The sequence below is a fragment of the Tripterygium wilfordii genome, unplaced genomic scaffold, assembly GCF_013401445.1.
Source record: "Tripterygium wilfordii isolate XIE 37 unplaced genomic scaffold, ASM1340144v1 ctg259, whole genome shotgun sequence".
NCBI classification, from domain to species: Eukaryota; Viridiplantae; Streptophyta; class Magnoliopsida; order Celastrales; family Celastraceae; genus Tripterygium; species Tripterygium wilfordii.
The window spans coordinates 25,004-41,090 of NW_024056241.1; the positions used below are offsets into that span (position 1 = coordinate 25,004).

The window sequence follows — 16,087 nt, forward strand, 5'->3', positions numbered from 1 at the left end:
TTCCCTCAAACCTTGTTGGTTAAACACTAGAGTGGAACCTAGAGCCTAAAATTGTATCCCTTACCTTGTGAGGTTGTAAAAAGTTTAAGGGTGACTTGTAAAAACCCTCTGTGAGTTGTTGGTTTCTTGAGGAAACTATTTATCCTAGTGGATTTGAAAATCCTAAGCAAGGGTGCTTAGGTAGTAGACGTAGGAGGGTGCTCCGAACTACTATAAATCATCGTGTGCTTTACTTTTTGCTTGTTTATTGTTTTGCATGCTTTGATTATTTACTTGTTCAATACTGCCATTCATAATTCTTGATCATTCGATTATCTTGTGATAATTTTGGGTGACTTGAATTTGAAAGTTCATTTCTCTACTCAATACTTGCAAAATCAAATCTGCCCATTTTGTGTTTATATTGGTCAAAACTTTTCTAAGCATTCTAATATTGATATTCTGAACTGTTTTCATAATCTGGTACTTATTATGCTCTAATTTCAGTTGGTTGATGGTTTAGAGTTAAAGCTTGATTTTCGGTTCACATCTAAATATATTGTTCTTAATATTGATATTTCAGCCCCTTTAACCTACTTTATGAAATTCTGAATTAGTGTGTTGATTACTTGAATCCTAGCATCTTATATCATATATATTCGTTTATATACATCTTATATAGTTGTGTTCTACTTGCCCTATCATTTTGGATTAAGATATTGCATCTGAAACTGAAATTGATTTGAACCGGTTAGGGCTATACTAGTAAAGACCAACTTCTGTACTTTGTGTCTTTGTTTTTGTGGTCTATTTTCTGTTTAAAAGTAAGGGGATTCACAGTTGGAATTTGGGGACACAATTCACCCCCCCCCCTCTTGTGTCGCCTAGGTCCTACAATTGGTATCGGAGCAAGGACTAGCTAGAAATTAGAATTAACACTCTACTAGCGTAAATGGCATTCACAACATCTCATGGTGAGGCTGAAGGTCTCTCTATGAACAGACCTCCATTTTTCAATGGAAAAGACTATGGTTTTTGGAAAACTAGGATGAGAATTTTTATATGATCAATTGACTTAGATTTATGGGATGTAATAGAGTATGGTCCACATAGGCCTAAGAAGAAATCAGGAGACACGCTTGTCGATAAAGAAAGAAGTGAATGGACAATGGAAGATAAGAAATTGGTTAGTCTAAATGATAGAGCTGTAAACATCTTACATTGTGCATTAATTAGAGCTGAATTTGATCATATTTCAACTTGTAAAAGTGCTAGGGAGATTTGGTGCATGCTAGAGCTTAAACATGAAGGAACTAGTCAAGTAAAGGATACTAAGATAAATATGCTTGTACATGACTATGAATTGTTTAAGATGAAACCAAATGAATGCATTTCTGATATGTTTGCTCGTCTAACCACCATTTGTAATGAATTGCAAAGTCTTGGTAAAGTGTACTCAAATGCAGATAGAGTTCAAAAGGTACTAAGGAGCTTACCAAAGACATGGAAAGACAAAGTCACCGCAATCCAAGAGGCAAAGGACTTGCAGACCTTGAAGTTGGAGGAACTCATTGGGAGCTTAATGACACATGAGATTGAGCTAAAAAAGTATGAAGAAGAGGATGAGACACCTAGAAGAAAAGGAATAGCACTTGCTGCTAATTCGGATAGCTCAAGTGATGAAGATGAGGAGACACAAATTGCAAGAAATTTCAGAAAGTTTATGAAATTTCAGAAGCAATGAGGCTTCAAGAGAAAGGGTAACTTTAAGGGTAAGAAAAATGAACTAACATGTTTTAGATGTGGCAAAACAGGTCACTTGATTGCTGAATGCCCAAAACCTTCAAAGAAGAAGTTTAAAGGAAAAGGAAAGAAAGAGAAGAAGGCCTTTAAAGCTACATGGGATAACACTAGCTCAGATGGCTCATCAAGTGAAGAAGAGGAAGATCACACAGCCAAATTGTGTTTAATGGCAAAATCGGCTGAAGTCTCATCTAGTCAAGATGAGGTAGTAAGTGTTTCTGAATCTCAATGTTTTGATTCATTATCTGATGCATATGCTCAATTATGTGAATTTCATGAATCTCTAATGCTTAAATACAAGCTAGCTAAAAAGGAAATTTCTAGACTAAAGAAAATTGAAAAGGTGCATCTGCATGATTGTGTAGAATTGAAGACTAAGCATGATGATTTAGATATTACATGTAATGATCTTGCTGGTAATATTGATGATCTTGTGATGGAAATTGAAGCACTTAAAGAACACACATGTCAAGGCATAACTGATTTACAATTACAAAAGTTACGTGAATTTGATGAAATGCAAGAAAGAGTAAAAGAGTTAGATAGTGAAATACTGTCTTGGGAAGAGTATGAATCCAAAATGCTTGATAAACTCACAAATTTGAAATCTGAAGTAGAAAATCTAAATGAAAAGAACCAATTGCTTGAAATGAAATTCTCACAATTTTGTACAAGTTCTGAAAAATTGGATTTGCTATTTTCTTCTCAAAGGCATTATTTGGATAAGAGTGGAATTGGATATGATCCAATGAAGCTAAATGAGAGTCTAAGTGGCACAAGTGCCATGGGTAGAACCTCTATTGTGGCTGCCCAAAGGGCCAAGCTCCTAAGAGCTAGGGTTTCACACCCAAGGCCAGGTGTATTTAAATTGAAAAGGTATTGGGTACCTAAAGGCATGAGAAATGATGATATAAATGCTTATGTTGAATCTATGTATGGTGTGCATATTATTGCTAATGTGACTAACCCTAAAGGATCCAAGGTTTGGATACCTAAGCTTCATTGATTTTATTTTAAAGGTATGCTTAAAAACAGAATTCAAGAGTGGAGAATGGTATCTTGATAGTGGATGTTCTAGGCATATGACTGGAAATCCAACCATGTTCACTACCTTCACTAAAAAGAAACATGGTGGAAACATCACATTTGGAGATAACTCCAAAGGTAGAATTCTTGGAAATGGTTCCGTAGGTAATTCTTCCTTTGCCATAGATGGTGTGTTGTATGTGAGTGGTTTATCATTTAATCTCATTAGCATTAGTCAACTAGCTGATAAAGGATTTGTGGTAAAGTTCAAAAAGGACAAATACTTGATTAAAAATAAGTTAAAAGAATTGGTAGTTGCTGGTTCTAGAAGTGGCAATGTGTATGTTATTGATTTTGAATCTTTAAGTAGTAGTTTAACTTGTTTGATTGCTTCTAGTGATTGTGCATTACATTGACATAGAAGATTAGGTCATATTGGCATGTCAACTTTGAGAAAATTTGCATGCTAGAAATCTGGTATGAAGCTTACCTAGGTTGAAAGTTAACGAAAATCATATATGTGATGATTATTCTGTATATATAAGGAAAATAATAAAATAATCATTATTTCATATTCTTAAGATCAAGAGTGATATTGATATGTCTTGTTCTTAAATTTTAATGGTATAACTCTTGGTTAAGTCTTTTGTGCATAGTAAAAAGAAACAGGTTTTAAGAAACTTGCTCCACAATCTTGAGAGGTATTGATGCAAGCCATGAGAACATTCACATGAACAAGGTGTTCAAAGCTTCAAGTGTTCAAGCTAAGTAAATAAGATGCAAAGTGGACAAAAAGAGCATATGGAAACTATAGAATCAGCTAGTGTCATACTACACCCAAAAGAAGCAAACCTTTGAAGATACATCTTATGAGGTTTCAGCTAGATCAACAAGGGGTTCCTATGGTCAACTCTAAAGCCTTATTCTATCTTTAATATGGTACATTGCATGAACTATTTGATTCCATGAGTTGCTTGATTACATGAAATGATTGATTGCATATATGAAATGGTTGACGTCATTGTGTCAAATAGAATGATTTTGATAATATATATGTCTTTGATTGAATTGCTTGAGAGTTTTAAAATTTGAGTCTAAAATGATCCATCTATAAAAATGGCATTGAAAAGAGATCTATGGGAGTTTAGTATAGGTTACTCAAAATGAATATGGCTTACTTTGAAGATTATAACTTGGGTAAGTTTAATCCGAAAAGAGACATTGTGCATAAAAGTTGATGTCATTGAATTCTTGATATCTTTGATTGATTAATCCCATTTTTTTTATCAAATTGTTATGACTAATTCTCTGCATCATTCAAGGGGGAGTTGTGTTCTCACATGTGAAAGGAAACTTTGGAACTAATGTCAAGGACCATATATTTGGTCACTATGCTCGTTTGATGAAATATATGTTTTTGAACTTATTTTAAAGAACTTGAATGATATATAGCATGTTATAGATGCTCCATGGTTAATTGAAAAGTGAGCTACAGTTGGCATCAAATGCTATTGTGATTTCAATTGATGTGTGAATCATATGCATGATTTTAGGGGGAGCATTGCATAAGAACCCTTTTCGGGTAAGATAGTTGAGTTTTGAAAAATGCAGTTTCATCCCACATACTTACATGGCATCATTTGTATAAAATTGTGCATTCATGGGCTGACTACTTCCTTTTTGATTGATAACAAAAAGGGGGAGAGAATTGATGATGTAGAAAGTGCATTAGTTGTATTAGTTCGTAAGTTAAGGAGGAGAGTGCATAATTTTTTGACAAAATATGGGAATGAGTGAAGCATGAAATAAGGGGTGAGCTTAGTGCCCTTAAAGGCTTAGTACATTTCATGCATTCAAGTTTGGTATCAAATTCAATAGTTATCAAATAGCTTTCTACATGCTAGGTTTTGTAATCATCAAAAAGGGGGAGATTGTTGGACTAAAGGTCCTATATTTTTTGTTTTGATGATTGTATCATGCTATGCTATTTGATTACATGATCTTTGTGATGAATTTGATGGTAAATTGATTGAATTTGAGACTTCTCTTAATTGGTTTTTCATTCAAGTGTTTTAAAACTAGTTGTGAACTCAACGATCGTTTTTATATCAAATGACATCTAAATGAGCTGAATTTTTATAGAGACATTAATCACATCATAAGGAACATTTTGCTTGAAGGAATGAATAACAAATTCTGCCGTTTAGTAGCTGAAAAGCTGTGCCCTAGTTCATATCCGAAAATTATGTTTATTTGTCTTAATTGAGTGCTTATGTGACTAAATGATATTTGTTTGAGCTGGAAACTTATATGTACATAAGTCCATATATATTATGATGTTATATGCTCTAATTTTGATTATTTGAACTCAACTAACCTATTGTTCAAGCATGAAGCTCAAATGAGTTTACAAGCATATCTTAAGGTTTTTCAGGTTAAGACAAGAGTCGTAGTAATCCGGCTGTCCAAGAATAGTCTCGTAAGACTTAGGACAAGCTATGAAAATCCTAAGCACTCTTGCAAATCCACTAGAAGGTGAATGTTGAAAATGTCCAATTCAGACAAGAAGTGTTCATTTCAGACAAGGTGTGTCCAATTAGGACGCTGTGTCAATTTCAGACAAGCACTTTATGGTGAGTATTTGGTGGAGATTTCAACAAACTACATTCAAAATTTAAAGAGAGGATTCGAAATTCAAAGTTGGAGATTCGAAATTCGAAATTCAAAATCAAGTCAAGGTTGTTGCATGATTTTCGAAATTTAGTGTACAAGAACAAGAATGTGGCAAGGTTCAAGATGTGTTGCTGTATTTTTTGAAGATCAAAATCAAAGTTTGTTGCAACTTATGAGGAGATAACCAAGAGAGAGATTCAAGCCCTTGAAATCAAATTTTCAAAGTTGAAGCTGAGGAGATATCTTCAAAGGAGCTTTGATTGGCTGAAATTTGAAAGAAGATGAAGCCAATTTCAAAAGTCATGTTGGTAAAGATCTCATTCAAGTCAAAATGGAGCTGTTATGATCAAGTGATTGCATTTCTTCAACAAGAGACTTAAATGGACGAAAATCTTGGGTGAACATGGCCAAGTATGTTGTCTACATTCAAAGACAAGAGAATGATATATTTGAATGGAGGATATCAAGTTTGTTGGTAGAATTGTTCAAAGAGAGGCTGTTGCACTATAAAAGGAGAATATCAAGTTTGTTTTCAAAAAACTACATTCAAATTCAAAGTTCAAGTGAAGATGAGAAGATCAAGGGATGATCTCAACTATCTCTACTTGGCTTTCCTATAAATAGCCATCCATACAAGAGGAGATGACACAAGACTTGCTACAAGCTACATAGCCTATTCTCTCAAGCTCTCTTTCTCTCCAGCAAAAAGCCAAGTCTTTCAAGTCTAGTTCTACAAGCATATATTGTTGTTACTAAAAAGCTCTCCGACACTTTATATTTCAATCCTACCTGTGAGTCTTTGTCAAATTTGTGAGAGTTCCCTCAAACCTTGTTGGTTAAACACTAGAGTGGAACCTAGAGCCTAAAATTGTATCCCTTACCTTGTGAGGTTGTAAAAAGTTTAAGGGTGACTTGTAAAAACCCTCTGTGAGTTGTTGGTTTCTTGAGGAAACTATTTATCCTAGTGGATTTGAAAATCCTAAGCAAGGGTGCTTAGGTAGTAGACGTAGGAGGGTGCTCCGAACTACTATAAATCATCGTGTGCTTTACTTTTTGCTTGTTTATTGTTTTGCATGCTTTGATTATTTACTTGTTCAATACTGCCATTCATAATTCTTGATCATTCGATTATCTTGTGATAATTTTGGGTGACTTGAATTTGAAAGTTCATTTCTCTACTCAATACTTGCAAAATCAAATCTGCCCATTTTGTGTTTATATTGGTCAAAACTTTTCTAAGCATTCTAATATTGATATTCTGAACTGTTTTCATAATCTGGTACTTATTATGCTCTAATTTCAGTTGGTTGATGGTTTAGAGTTAAAGCTTGATTTTCGGTTCACATCTAAATATATTGTTCTTAATATTGATATTTCAGCCCCTTTAACCTACTTTATGAAATTCTGAATTAGTGTGTTGATTACTTGAATCCTAGCATCTTATATCATATATATTCGTTTATATACATCTTATATAGTTGTGTTCTACTTGCCCTATCATTTTGGATTAAGATATTGCATCTGAAACTGAAATTGATTTGAACCGGTTAGGGCTATACTAGTAAAGACCAACTTCTGTACTTTGTGTCTTTGTTTTTGTGGTCTATTTTCTGTTTAAAAGTAAGGGGATTCACAGTTGGAATTTGGGGACACAATTCACCCCCCCCCTCTTGTGTCGCCTAGGTCCTACAATTGGTATCGGAGCAAGGACTAGCTAGAAATTAGAATTAACACTCTACTAGCGTAAATGGCATTCACAACATCTCATGGTGAGGCTGAAGGTCTCTCTATGAACAGACCTCCATTTTTCAATGGAAAAGACTATGGTTTTTGGAAAACTAGGATGAGAATTTTTATATGATCAATTGACTTAGATTTATGGGATGTAATAGAGTATGGTCCACATAGGCCTAAGAAGAAATCAGGAGACACGCTTGTCGATAAAGAAAGAAGTGAATGGACAATGGAAGATAAGAAATTGGTTAGTCTAAATGATAGAGCTGTAAACATCTTACATTGTGCATTAATTAGAGCTGAATTTGATCATATTTCAACTTGTAAAAGTGCTAGGGAGATTTGGTGCATGCTAGAGCTTAAACATGAAGGAACTAGTCAAGTAAAGGATACTAAGATAAATATGCTTGTACATGACTATGAATTGTTTAAGATGAAACCAAATGAATGCATTTCTGATATGTTTGCTCGTCTAACCACCATTTGTAATGAATTGCAAAGTCTTGGTAAAGTGTACTCAAATGCAGATAGAGTTCAAAAGGTACTAAGGAGCTTACCAAAGACATGGAAAGACAAAGTCACCGCAATCCAAGAGGCAAAGGACTTGCAGACCTTGAAGTTGGAGGAACTCATTGGGAGCTTAATGACACATGAGATTGAGCTAAAAAAGTATGAAGAAGAGGATGAGACACCTAGAAGAAAAGGAATAGCACTTGCTGCTAATTCGGATAGCTCAAGTGATGAAGATGAGGAGACACAAATTGCAAGAAATTTCAGAAAGTTTATGAAATTTCAGAAGCAATGAGGCTTCAAGAGAAAGGGTAACTTTAAGGGTAAGAAAAATGAACTAACATGTTTTAGATGTGGCAAAACAGGTCACTTGATTGCTGAATGCCCAAAACCTTCAAAGAAGAAGTTTAAAGGAAAAGGAAAGAAAGAGAAGAAGGCCTTTAAAGCTACATGGGATAACACTAGCTCAGATGGCTCATCAAGTGAAGAAGAGGAAGATCACACAGCCAAATTGTGTTTAATGGCAAAATCGGCTGAAGTCTCATCTAGTCAAGATGAGGTAGTAAGTGTTTCTGAATCTCAATGTTTTGATTCATTATCTGATGCATATGCTCAATTATGTGAATTTCATGAATCTCTAATGCTTAAATACAAGCTAGCTAAAAAGGAAATTTCTAGACTAAAGAAAATTGAAAAGGTGCATCTGCATGATTGTGTAGAATTGAAGACTAAGCATGATGATTTAGATATTACATGTAATGATCTTGCTGGTAATATTGATGATCTTGTGATGGAAATTGAAGCACTTAAAGAACACACATGTCAAGGCATAACTGATTTACAATTACAAAAGTTACGTGAATTTGATGAAATGCAAGAAAGAGTAAAAGAGTTAGATAGTGAAATACTGTCTTGGGAAGAGTATGAATCCAAAATGCTTGATAAACTCACAAATTTGAAATCTGAAGTAGAAAATCTAAATGAAAAGAACCAATTGCTTGAAATGAAATTCTCACAATTTTGTACAAGTTCTGAAAAATTGGATTTGCTATTTTCTTCTCAAAGGCATTATTTGGATAAGAGTGGAATTGGATATGATCCAATGAAGCTAAATGAGAGTCTAAGTGGCACAAGTGCCATGGGTAGAACCTCTATTGTGGCTGCCCAAAGGGCCAAGCTCCTAAGAGCTAGGGTTTCACACCCAAGGCCAGGTGTATTTAAATTGAAAAGGTATTGGGTACCTAAAGGCATGAGAAATGATGATATAAATGCTTATGTTGAATCTATGTATGGTGTGCATATTATTGCTAATGTGACTAACCCTAAAGGATCCAAGGTTTGGATACCTAAGCTTCATTGATTTTATTTTAAAGGTATGCTTAAAAACAGAATTCAAGAGTGGAGAATGGTATCTTGATAGTGGATGTTCTAGGCATATGACTGGAAATCCAACCATGTTCACTACCTTCACTAAAAAGAAACATGGTGGAAACATCACATTTGGAGATAACTCCAAAGGTAGAATTCTTGGAAATGGTTCCGTAGGTAATTCTTCCTTTGCCATAGATGGTGTGTTGTATGTGAGTGGTTTATCATTTAATCTCATTAGCATTAGTCAACTAGCTGATAAAGGATTTGTGGTAAAGTTCAAAAAGGACAAATACTTGATTAAAAATAAGTTAAAAGAATTGGTAGTTGCTGGTTCTAGAAGTGGCAATGTGTATGTTATTGATTTTGAATCTTTAAGTAGTAGTTTAACTTGTTTGATTGCTTCTAGTGATTGTGCATTACATTGACATAGAAGATTAGGTCATATTGGCATGTCAACTTTGAGAAAATTTGCATGCTAGAAATCTGGTATGAAGCTTACCTAGGTTGAAAGTTAACGAAAATCATATATGTGATGATTATTCTGTATATATAAGGAAAATAATAAAATAATCATTATTTCATATTCTTAAGATCAAGAGTGATATTGATATGTCTTGTTCTTAAATTTTAATGGTATAACTCTTGGTTAAGTCTTTTGTGCATAGTAAAAAGAAACAGGTTTTAAGAAACTTGCTCCACAATCTTGAGAGGTATTGATGCAAGCCATGAGAACATTCACATGAACAAGGTGTTCAAAGCTTCAAGTGTTCAAGCTAAGTAAATAAGATGCAAAGTGGACAAAAAGAGCATATGGAAACTATAGAATCAGCTAGTGTCATACTACACCCAAAAGAAGCAAACCTTTGAAGATACATCTTATGAGGTTTCAGCTAGATCAACAAGGGGTTCCTATGGTCAACTCTAAAGCCTTATTCTATCTTTAATATGGTACATTGCATGAACTATTTGATTCCATGAGTTGCTTGATTACATGAAATGATTGATTGCATATATGAAATGGTTGACGTCATTGTGTCAAATAGAATGATTTTGATAATATATATGTCTTTGATTGAATTGCTTGAGAGTTTTAAAATTTGAGTCTAAAATGATCCATCTATAAAAATGGCATTGAAAAGAGATCTATGGGAGTTTAGTATAGGTTACTCAAAATGAATATGGCTTACTTTGAAGATTATAACTTGGGTAAGTTTAATCCGAAAAGAGACATTGTGCATAAAAGTTGATGTCATTGAATTCTTGATATCTTTGATTGATTAATCCCATTTTTTTTATCAAATTGTTATGACTAATTCTCTGCATCATTCAAGGGGGAGTTGTGTTCTCACATGTGAAAGGAAACTTTGGAACTAATGTCAAGGACCATATATTTGGTCACTATGCTCGTTTGATGAAATATATGTTTTTGAACTTATTTTAAAGAACTTGAATGATATATAGCATGTTATAGATGCTCCATGGTTAATTGAAAAGTGAGCTACAGTTGGCATCAAATGCTATTGTGATTTCAATTGATGTGTGAATCATATGCATGATTTTAGGGGGAGCATTGCATAAGAACCCTTTTCGGGTAAGATAGTTGAGTTTTGAAAAATGCAGTTTCATCCCACATACTTACATGGCATCATTTGTATAAAATTGTGCATTCATGGGCTGACTACTTCCTTTTTGATTGATAACAAAAAGGGGGAGAGAATTGATGATGTAGAAAGTGCATTAGTTGTATTAGTTCGTAAGTTAAGGAGGAGAGTGCATAATTTTTTGACAAAATATGGGAATGAGTGAAGCATGAAATAAGGGGTGAGCTTAGTGCCCTTAAAGGCTTAGTACATTTCATGCATTCAAGTTTGGTATCAAATTCAATAGTTATCAAATAGCTTTCTACATGCTAGGTTTTGTAATCATCAAAAAGGGGGAGATTGTTGGACTAAAGGTCCTATATTTTTTGTTTTGATGATTGTATCATGCTATGCTATTTGATTACATGATCTTTGTGATGAATTTGATGGTAAATTGATTGAATTTGAGACTTCTCTTAATTGGTTTTTCATTCAAGTGTTTTAAAACTAGTTGTGAACTCAACGATCGTTTTTATATCAAATGACATCTAAATGAGCTGAATTTTTATAGAGACATTAATCACATCATAAGGAACATTTTGCTTGAAGGAATGAATAACAAATTCTGCCGTTTAGTAGCTGAAAAGCTGTGCCCTAGTTCATATCCGAAAATTATGTTTATTTGTCTTAATTGAGTGCTTATGTGACTAAATGATATTTGTTTGAGCTGGAAACTTATATGTACATAAGTCCATATATATTATGATGTTATATGCTCTAATTTTGATTATTTGAACTCAACTAACCTATTGTTCAAGCATGAAGCTCAAATGAGTTTACAAGCATATCTTAAGGTTTTTCAGGTTAAGACAAGAGTCGTAGTAATCCGGCTGTCCAAGAATAGTCTCGTAAGACTTAGGACAAGCTATGAAAATCCTAAGCACTCTTGCAAATCCACTAGAAGGTGAATGTTGAAAATGTCCAATTCAGACAAGAAGTGTTCATTTCAGACAAGGTGTGTCCAATTAGGACGCTGTGTCAATTTCAGACAAGCACTTTATGGTGAGTATTTGGTGGAGATTTCAACAAACTACATTCAAAATTTAAAGAGAGGATTCGAAATTCAAAGTTGGAGATTCGAAATTCGAAATTCAAAATCAAGTCAAGGTTGTTGCATGATTTTCGAAATTTAGTGTACAAGAACAAGAATGTGGCAAGGTTCAAGATGTGTTGCTGTATTTTTTGAAGATCAAAATCAAAGTTTGTTGCAACTTATGAGGAGATAACCAAGAGAGAGATTCAAGCCCTTGAAATCAAATTTTCAAAGTTGAAGCTGAGGAGATATCTTCAAAGGAGCTTTGATTGGCTGAAATTTGAAAGAAGATGAAGCCAATTTCAAAAGTCATGTTGGTAAAGATCTCATTCAAGTCAAAATGGAGCTGTTATGATCAAGTGATTGCATTTCTTCAACAAGAGACTTAAATGGACGAAAATCTTGGGTGAACATGGCCAAGTATGTTGTCTACATTCAAAGACAAGAGAATGATATATTTGAATGGAGGATATCAAGTTTGTTGGTAGAATTGTTCAAAGAGAGGCTGTTGCACTATAAAAGGAGAATATCAAGTTTGTTTTCAAAAAACTACATTCAAATTCAAAGTTCAAGTGAAGATGAGAAGATCAAGGGATGATCTCAACTATCTCTACTTGGCTTTCCTATAAATAGCCATCCATACAAGAGGAGATGACACAAGACTTGCTACAAGCTACATAGCCTATTCTCTCAAGCTCTCTTTCTCTCCAGCAAAAAGCCAAGTCTTTCAAGTCTAGTTCTACAAGCATATATTGTTGTTACTAAAAAGCTCTCCGACACTTTATATTTCAATCCTACCTGTGAGTCTTTGTCAAATTTGTGAGAGTTCCCTCAAACCTTGTTGGTTAAACACTAGAGTGGAACCTAGAGCCTAAAATTGTATCCCTTACCTTGTGAGGTTGTAAAAAGTTTAAGGGTGACTTGTAAAAACCCTCTGTGAGTTGTTGGTTTCTTGAGGAAACTATTTATCCTAGTGGATTTGAAAATCCTAAGCAAGGGTGCTTAGGTAGTAGACGTAGGAGGGTGCTCCGAACTACTATAAATCATCGTGTGCTTTACTTTTTGCTTGTTTATTGTTTTGCATGCTTTGATTATTTACTTGTTCAATACTGCCATTCATAATTCTTGATCATTCGATTATCTTGTGATAATTTTGGGTGACTTGAATTTGAAAGTTCATTTCTCTACTCAATACTTGCAAAATCAAATCTGCCCATTTTGTGTTTATATTGGTCAAAACTTTTCTAAGCATTCTAATATTGATATTCTGAACTGTTTTCATAATCTGGTACTTATTATGCTCTAATTTCAGTTGGTTGATGGTTTAGAGTTAAAGCTTGATTTTCGGTTCACATCTAAATATATTGTTCTTAATATTGATATTTCAGCCCCTTTAACCTACTTTATGAAATTCTGAATTAGTGTGTTGATTACTTGAATCCTAGCATCTTATATCATATATATTCGTTTATATACATCTTATATAGTTGTGTTCTACTTGCCCTATCATTTTGGATTAAGATATTGCATCTGAAACTGAAATTGATTTGAACCGGTTAGGGCTATACTAGTAAAGACCAACTTCTGTACTTTGTGTCTTTGTTTTTGTGGTCTATTTTCTGTTTAAAAGTAAGGGGATTCACAGTTGGAATTTGGGGACACAATTCACCCCCCCCCCCTCTTGTGTCGCCTAGGTCCTACAATTGGTATCGGAGCAAGGACTAGCTAGAAATTAGAATTAACACTCTACTAGCGTAAATGGCATTCACAACATCTCATGGTGAGGCTGAAGGTCTCTCTATGAACAGACCTCCATTTTTCAATGGAAAAGACTATGGTTTTTGGAAAACTAGGATGAGAATTTTTATATGATCAATTGACTTAGATTTATGGGATGTAATAGAGTATGGTCCACATAGGCCTAAGAAGAAATCAGGAGACACGCTTGTCGATAAAGAAAGAAGTGAATGGACAATGGAAGATAAGAAATTGGTTAGTCTAAATGATAGAGCTGTAAACATCTTACATTGTGCATTAATTAGAGCTGAATTTGATCATATTTCAACTTGTAAAAGTGCTAGGGAGATTTGGTGCATGCTAGAGCTTAAACATGAAGGAACTAGTCAAGTAAAGGATACTAAGATAAATATGCTTGTACATGACTATGAATTGTTTAAGATGAAACCAAATGAATGCATTTCTGATATGTTTGCTCGTCTAACCACCATTTGTAATGAATTGCAAAGTCTTGGTAAAGTGTACTCAAATGCAGATAGAGTTCAAAAGGTACTAAGGAGCTTACCAAAGACATGGAAAGACAAAGTCACCGCAATCCAAGAGGCAAAGGACTTGCAGACCTTGAAGTTGGAGGAACTCATTGGGAGCTTAATGACACATGAGATTGAGCTAAAAAAGTATGAAGAAGAGGATGAGACACCTAGAAGAAAAGGAATAGCACTTGCTGCTAATTCGGATAGCTCAAGTGATGAAGATGAGGAGACACAAATTGCAAGAAATTTCAGAAAGTTTATGAAATTTCAGAAGCAATGAGGCTTCAAGAGAAAGGGTAACTTTAAGGGTAAGAAAAATGAACTAACATGTTTTAGATGTGGCAAAACAGGTCACTTGATTGCTGAATGCCCAAAACCTTCAAAGAAGAAGTTTAAAGGAAAAGGAAAGAAAGAGAAGAAGGCCTTTAAAGCTACATGGGATAACACTAGCTCAGATGGCTCATCAAGTGAAGAAGAGGAAGATCACACAGCCAAATTGTGTTTAATGGCAAAATCGGCTGAAGTCTCATCTAGTCAAGATGAGGTAGTAAGTGTTTCTGAATCTCAATGTTTTGATTCATTATCTGATGCATATGCTCAATTATGTGAATTTCATGAATCTCTAATGCTTAAATACAAGCTAGCTAAAAAGGAAATTTCTAGACTAAAGAAAATTGAAAAGGTGCATCTGCATGATTGTGTAGAATTGAAGACTAAGCATGATGATTTAGATATTACATGTAATGATCTTGCTGGTAATATTGATGATCTTGTGATGGAAATTGAAGCACTTAAAGAACACACATGTCAAGGCATAACTGATTTACAATTACAAAAGTTACGTGAATTTGATGAAATGCAAGAAAGAGTAAAAGAGTTAGATAGTGAAATACTGTCTTGGGAAGAGTATGAATCCAAAATGCTTGATAAACTCACAAATTTGAAATCTGAAGTAGAAAATCTAAATGAAAAGAACCAATTGCTTGAAATGAAATTCTCACAATTTTGTACAAGTTCTGAAAAATTGGATTTGCTATTTTCTTCTCAAAGGCATTATTTGGATAAGAGTGGAATTGGATATGATCCAATGAAGCTAAATGAGAGTCTAAGTGGCACAAGTGCCATGGGTAGAACCTCTATTGTGGCTGCCCAAAGGGCCAAGCTCCTAAGAGCTAGGGTTTCACACCCAAGGCCAGGTGTATTTAAATTGAAAAGGTATTGGGTACCTAAAGGCATGAGAAATGATGATATAAATGCTTATGTTGAATCTATGTATGGTGTGCATATTATTGCTAATGTGACTAACCCTAAAGGATCCAAGGTTTGGATACCTAAGCTTCATTGATTTTATTTTAAAGGTATGCTTAAAAACAGAATTCAAGAGTGGAGAATGGTATCTTGATAGTGGATGTTCTAGGCATATGACTGGAAATCCAACCATGTTCACTACCTTCACTAAAAAGAAACATGGTGGAAACATCACATTTGGAGATAACTCCAAAGGTAGAATTCTTGGAAATGGTTCCGTAGGTAATTCTTCCTTTGCCATAGATGGTGTGTTGTATGTGAGTGGTTTATCATTTAATCTCATTAGCATTAGTCAACTAGCTGATAAAGGATTTGTGGTAAAGTTCAAAAAGGACAAATACTTGATTAAAAATAAGTTAAAAGAATTGGTAGTTGCTGGTTCTAGAAGTGGCAATGTGTATGTTATTGATTTTGAATCTTTAAGTAGTAGTTTAACTTGTTTGATTGCTTCTAGTGATTGTGCATTACATTGACATAGAAGATTAGGTCATATTGGCATGTCAACTTTGAGAAAATTTGCATGCTAGAAATCTGGTATGAAGCTTACCTAGGTTGAAAGTTAACGAAAATCATATATGTGATGATTATTCTGTATATATAAGGAAAATAATAAAATAATCATTATTTCATATTCTTAAGATCAAGAGTGATATTGATATGTCTTGTTCTTAAATTTTAATGGTATAACTCTTGGTTAAGTCTTTTGTGCATAGTAAAAAGAAACAGGTTTTAAGAAACTT

General features: G+C 34.1%; 3 protein-coding genes across 3 annotated transcripts; all 3 read left to right on the forward strand.

Annotated features, from left to right (window-relative positions):
* Positions 1-931: 931 nt before the first annotated feature.
* On the forward strand, positions 932-3,224 carry LOC119994768. Its single transcript, XM_038841258.1, has 4 exons — positions 932-965; positions 1,077-1,698; positions 1,780-2,665; positions 2,802-3,224. The coding sequence occupies exons 1-4, from the start codon at positions 932-934 to the stop codon at positions 3,222-3,224; spliced, it is 1,965 nt and encodes a 654-aa protein (XP_038697186.1).
* A 4,004-nt stretch (positions 3,225-7,228) lies between these two features.
* Positions 7,229-9,521, forward strand: LOC119994769. Its single transcript, XM_038841259.1, has 4 exons — positions 7,229-7,262; positions 7,374-7,995; positions 8,077-8,962; positions 9,099-9,521. The coding sequence occupies exons 1-4, from the start codon at positions 7,229-7,231 to the stop codon at positions 9,519-9,521; spliced, it is 1,965 nt and encodes a 654-aa protein (XP_038697187.1).
* Positions 9,522-13,527: 4,006 nt separating this feature from the next.
* LOC119994770 lies at positions 13,528-15,820 on the forward strand. The gene is made up of 4 exons (XM_038841260.1): positions 13,528-13,561; positions 13,673-14,294; positions 14,376-15,261; positions 15,398-15,820. Exons 1-4 carry the CDS (start codon positions 13,528-13,530, stop codon positions 15,818-15,820), a joined length of 1,965 nt encoding a protein of 654 aa, XP_038697188.1.
* Positions 15,821-16,087: the final 267 nt, after the last annotated feature.

Bases quoted from the DNA above. Each gene is read 5' to 3' on its own strand.
- LOC119994769 (XM_038841259.1), top strand. From the start codon at position 7,229: ATGGCATTCACAACATCTCATGGTGAGGCTGAAG. The intron at 7,263-7,373 runs GTCTCTCTATGA...GGGATGTAATAG, and splicing joins ATCTCATGGTGAGGCTGAAG to AGTATGGTCCACATAGGCCT. The intron at 8,963-9,098 runs GTACCTAAAGGC...TTTATTTTAAAG, and splicing joins TTAAATTGAAAAGGTATTGG to GTATGCTTAAAAACAGAATT.
- LOC119994768 (XM_038841258.1), top strand. From the start codon at position 932: ATGGCATTCACAACATCTCATGGTGAGGCTGAAG. The intron at 1,699-1,779 runs GTTTATGAAATT...AACATGTTTTAG, and splicing joins ATTGCAAGAAATTTCAGAAA to ATGTGGCAAAACAGGTCACT. The intron at 2,666-2,801 runs GTACCTAAAGGC...TTTATTTTAAAG, and splicing joins TTAAATTGAAAAGGTATTGG to GTATGCTTAAAAACAGAATT.
- LOC119994770 (XM_038841260.1), top strand. From the start codon at position 13,528: ATGGCATTCACAACATCTCATGGTGAGGCTGAAG. The intron at 13,562-13,672 runs GTCTCTCTATGA...GGGATGTAATAG, and splicing joins ATCTCATGGTGAGGCTGAAG to AGTATGGTCCACATAGGCCT. The intron at 15,262-15,397 runs GTACCTAAAGGC...TTTATTTTAAAG, and splicing joins TTAAATTGAAAAGGTATTGG to GTATGCTTAAAAACAGAATT.